Here is a 4,400-nt window from a genome sequence, read left to right on the forward strand (position 1 = left end):
TTTGTGAATGGTATTTTTCGTAGAAATAATATTCTCTTGCTCATTACGATGGCCTAGAGAAGGTGGAATTAATCAAGGAACTCACAAGCTTCCAACGAAGCTTCTTTCAGCTAAGCTTTTTAGTTTAGACTCTCAACAATAAGTATTTACCCAATTTAGCAAAAAAAAATCTCTCAAGATCATGACACAAAACAAAAAATACATCAAAAGATATTGACATATATTTAATAATTTTTTTCCCAAATTCAACTATCTTTGTCTTGTCTCTCATATGACTTTTTCAAATGCCTTAATATTTTTTACCATGAAAAACAAAGAAAGATAAATCAAGAAAGAAAAATATTCAATGTAACAACATAAAGAAAAAGATGAAAATAGCTTGAAAGCTATGAAAAACCCAGAATTTCAATTCTCCCTCTTGTCTTCAACTCTTTGGCCGATTACTCCTTTTTATATAGGGGAATGCTTCCAAAACTTGAAATGGTCCTTAGAACAAGGTCTGAGCACAAGGACAACATTGAGCTTGTCTTCTTCTCCTAAAATCAGAGCAAAATCGAAGAGGTAGTAGAGGTGCGAGGTTGCAGATGGACAATGTAATTACAGCAGAGAATTATGCTTGGAGAGAGTACTAGATCTGCTGTCTTTATTGCTGTTTTTTCTTTCTTTTGTTGGAGACCATTTGTCTTTAATTGTACTACTTGAATCAGCACCGTTGATATCAACTTTACCTCCAAGTTTCATCCTTTACTCTCTATTTTGATTTGAAAAAAAAAAAAACTTTTTCTTCTTCTTTCTTGAATTATTGTAATAGCTCATAGTAGCTTTAAAGAGCTATACTTTTCTTCTTAACTAAATCCACATTTTCATTTTGTCTTTGGTTTCATTATTTGACATCACTTATTTGATGAAAATGTTTTGGTATCAACAAAAAATGAACCACTTTTTCTTCTAATTTTACTTTTACCCAAATGGATCATTCGTCACAAAGTTGCAACATATTTGGCCCTTCTTTTATGATTGTTTGCTGTATTGTAAGTTGGGTTTAAGTGCCATCCATTCCAAAAAGTAATCTACACAAATAGCACCACTATTGGAATGTGTTTTACCATTCAGTCTTCAATATGGACCTACACAAAAATGCACTTCATCAAACAAAAATTTGGACTTTTAAACTTAACCAAATATAATATATTTGTCATAATCAAACTAAATTGTATTGTTTTTCAAATTCAACAATTAATATAGAATACAAAATTAAGGATATCCTATTTTTATACCAATTCAAAATATGCTTATTGGGCTTCTATATATTAACAAGCGGGGACATAAGCTCCTAAGCAGTGGGAAGAGCCCCTGCGTGAAACTCTAATTGCAAAATGAGCTGGCGACTCACAGGAAGTAACTTGGTTAAGGGACTTAAATTATTAATTAGTATAAAATAATTTTTTAATTGAATGAAATTTTTCGAAAGCCTTTAATTTGTCTATAATTATAAATAATATTGCTTATATTTTCTATGAGATTCGAACTTAAATTTGATTTACGATTTAGTTTTTCTATATTATCGACACTTACTATTCATATTTCATGAGTAAACATATAATTTATGTCTAATATTTTTGTAACTAATTTTACATTTAGAATTAACATATATTACTGTCAACGTTAAGAATAATTTTTTTTTTTATTTAGATTAGAGATTATAGCACTTTAAATTTCAAATTTTTATTCATCGAAATCCAATTATGAGTTATTACAAAACTTTACTATATTTTAATCTCATGATGAAAGTTTTTTTAATTATTTTTTTTTAAGTTACAAGTTTAAAGTTTAAACCAATCATCTATAAACATTGAAGTATATCTATATAAAATGAGAAGGTAAGAAGAACTTTTGCCTCTTACTTCTAGTAGGCCAATTTGTTGCAATGGAAGATGAAGCAATTTTTGTCACAACTGATTTAAGTGAATGCTTGAGAGTACCAAGGCAAACATCCTTTTCACTATCCTTAGAACAAAGCAAAAATGTGCCTTTCATTCTTCCACCAACACTTGCTATGTCAGCTCTAACTGCCGTCAGCCTTAATCCTTTTAGGACTTGGATTAGTTCCGAGAACAGCTCCGGCCGATCGTCGCAGCAAACAGATGCCTTGATCACAACTTTGTTCTTCATCTTTAGGCTCTCGTCGCGCGCACTCGGATCATATTCGATTGTTATTTCGTCGGATTCAGTTGGAACGGTTATGGCTTTGCTAACTTCAATTGCTTTTCTCTTTAGATCCTTCACTTGCTCTATCACACTTCCTAGTAAAGCTGCCTTGTCCATCTGCAAGATCAACTTGTTACACTTGAATTGAAAACTCATATCTATACATTTTTATAATCCAACATTGTTTAATTCACCTTCTATATACATATTCTTGATCAGCAACTTCACAATTTCATTAATTATGTTTATATTTTTCATTGTATTATTGAAACTAACTATGCCCTGTTTCAAATGGCAATACCTTATAGTTTATATAGTATTTAAGACACATTAAAATTAAAATGAGTTGTTGTACCTTATCAGATTTTGGAATTAGTTTCCTTAGACTTGTAAGCTGTGCATTGATCCGGTCCCTGCGCCGCTTCTCGGCCTGACTGTGGCTCTTGGAAGCACTAGCAGCTCTGTCTCCGGCCACCATTTCGACCGGTGCCGGCCATGAATGAAACTCACCACCAAATTGATGATGAAGAGAATTACAATCTGAGACATGAGGCAGTGTTTGTGAAGGGTCTAGAAATAAAGAACAATGATCATAATTCTCCATAATCACAGGAACAACAAGAAAATGCAAAACCAATCTACTAGAGTTTCTTTTTTTTCTTCTATTAAACTTTTATTGTTATCATTATTTTCTCTCATCTGGAGGTACTGTTTTGACTATGCACTAATAACGGGGAGTGATCTTCTTAGCTTGTTAGGTTGATTGCGATTGGTGTGATATGAAACAACCTTTGATTGGTCAAAATGACAATTGATTTTTGGCCTTCTTTATCTGTCATTTTAACATGAATTATATAGTTTCTTTTCTTATATATCTATTAGACTTTGTCAAGAATTATCTGAATTCTAAGATAGGGGATAACCGATAGCAAAAAGGGGGGAAAAGAAAAAGGATTTCAACTAAAAATGAAGCATTATCTTGAGCATAGATTTGTAGTTTATTTAGTCTATAATATCAAAATGATTCTTTGATATATGAGTTTAATTAGTGAATATATATATATATATATATATATATATATATATATATATATATATATATATATATCAACTAATGAGCCAATTTTTTTTATTAATATTAGTTATTTTTTTTGAAATTATTTTTTTTATTCTAAATTCTAACCCTCTCAAAAAGTGAAGATTAAAAAATTATAATTTTATAATAAAAAAATTAATATTGATTAATTAAAAATTAATTTTATAATAATAATAATAATAATAATAATAATAATAATAATAATAATAAACCAAAAATTGTCCCTTATATAAATTCGAATTCAGAAACACATGCGTCTCAAATGAATCGAAAATATTATCAAAATGAAACTATTGTATAATACCAAATGAATCGAAAATTGTCCATTATATAAATTCGAATTCAGAAACACATGTGTTTCGAATGAATAGAAAATATTATCAAAACGAAACCATTGTATAATACTAAATGAATAGAAAATTGTCTATTACATAAATTTAAATTCAAACACAAGTCAATTTTGAACAAAAATACATCCAAATCAATTTGGATCAAACAATGTCATCAATATGACAAAAATTCAATGATAACAATAACGACGATACGTATTAGAAGAAAACAATAACTTTAACGATGATGGTTATGATGATAATGATGATGATAATGATGGAGGGGAAGGATGAAAAGGAAGAAGGAGACGAAATTCCAATATAATAGAAGGAAGAGGAGGAGGAGGAGGAGGTGGCATTGTTGGTGACGACGGTAACAAAATTGAAAAATAACAAAAAGGAAGAGCATCCGAAGTGAAGAAGAAGAAGAAAACGGAAAAAAACGTGTAACTCAAATCAGTTAAATGAACTTGGATATTAAAATTACTTGGACGTGGAGATTTATTCTTTTTAAAATATCTCAAGAATTATTTTCCATAGATAAATTAATCACTTTATTATTTTAAAAGAAGATTAATTTATTTTATATTAGTATTTGTTGGATTTAATTTTTTTATAATAAATATAAATAAGTGGTAATAATAAAAAATTAATATTAAAATCTGCTTGAATTTAGGATAAAGCTACAAGACTTGAAAAGTAATTAAATAAAACATTAGTTCATAAAGAATTCAATTAAAAGAAAATAGATAAAGCATATAAAGTAA

General features: G+C 29.0%; 1 protein-coding gene across 2 annotated transcripts; it reads right to left on the reverse strand.

Annotated features, from left to right (window-relative positions):
• Positions 1–255: 255 nt before the first annotated feature.
• Positions 256–2,905, reverse strand: LOC130956476 (transcription factor bHLH51-like). Of its 2 annotated transcripts, XM_057883527.1 has the most exons (3): positions 2,564–2,905; positions 1,905–2,325; positions 256–1,127 (listed from the first exon to the last, which is right to left on the reverse strand). In XM_057883527.1, the coding sequence occupies exons 1-3, from the start codon at positions 2,810–2,812 to the stop codon at positions 1,117–1,119; spliced, it is 681 nt and encodes a 226-aa protein (XP_057739510.1). In that variant the 5' UTR covers positions 2,813–2,905; the 3' UTR covers positions 256–1,116. The 2 variants fall into 2 exon arrangements, with proteins under 2 accessions (XP_057739510.1, XP_057739509.1); XM_057883526.1 differs by lacking the exon at positions 256–1,127 and having other exon boundaries at positions 1,847–2,325.
• Positions 2,906–4,400: the final 1,495 nt, after the last annotated feature.

The sequence above is a fragment of the Arachis stenosperma genome, chromosome 10, assembly GCF_014773155.1.
Source record: "Arachis stenosperma cultivar V10309 chromosome 10, arast.V10309.gnm1.PFL2, whole genome shotgun sequence".
Lineage (NCBI taxonomy): Eukaryota > Viridiplantae > Streptophyta > Magnoliopsida > Fabales > Fabaceae > Arachis > Arachis stenosperma.

Coding starts and splice junctions, on each gene's coding strand:
- LOC130956476 (XM_057883526.1), bottom strand. CDS start 2,812: ATGGAGAATTATGATCATTGTTCTTTATTTCTAGACCCTTCACAAACA. Junction 2,326..2,563: donor TAATTCCAAAATCTGATAAG/GTACAACAACTC, acceptor TTGATCTTGCAG/ATGGACAAGGCAGCTTTACT.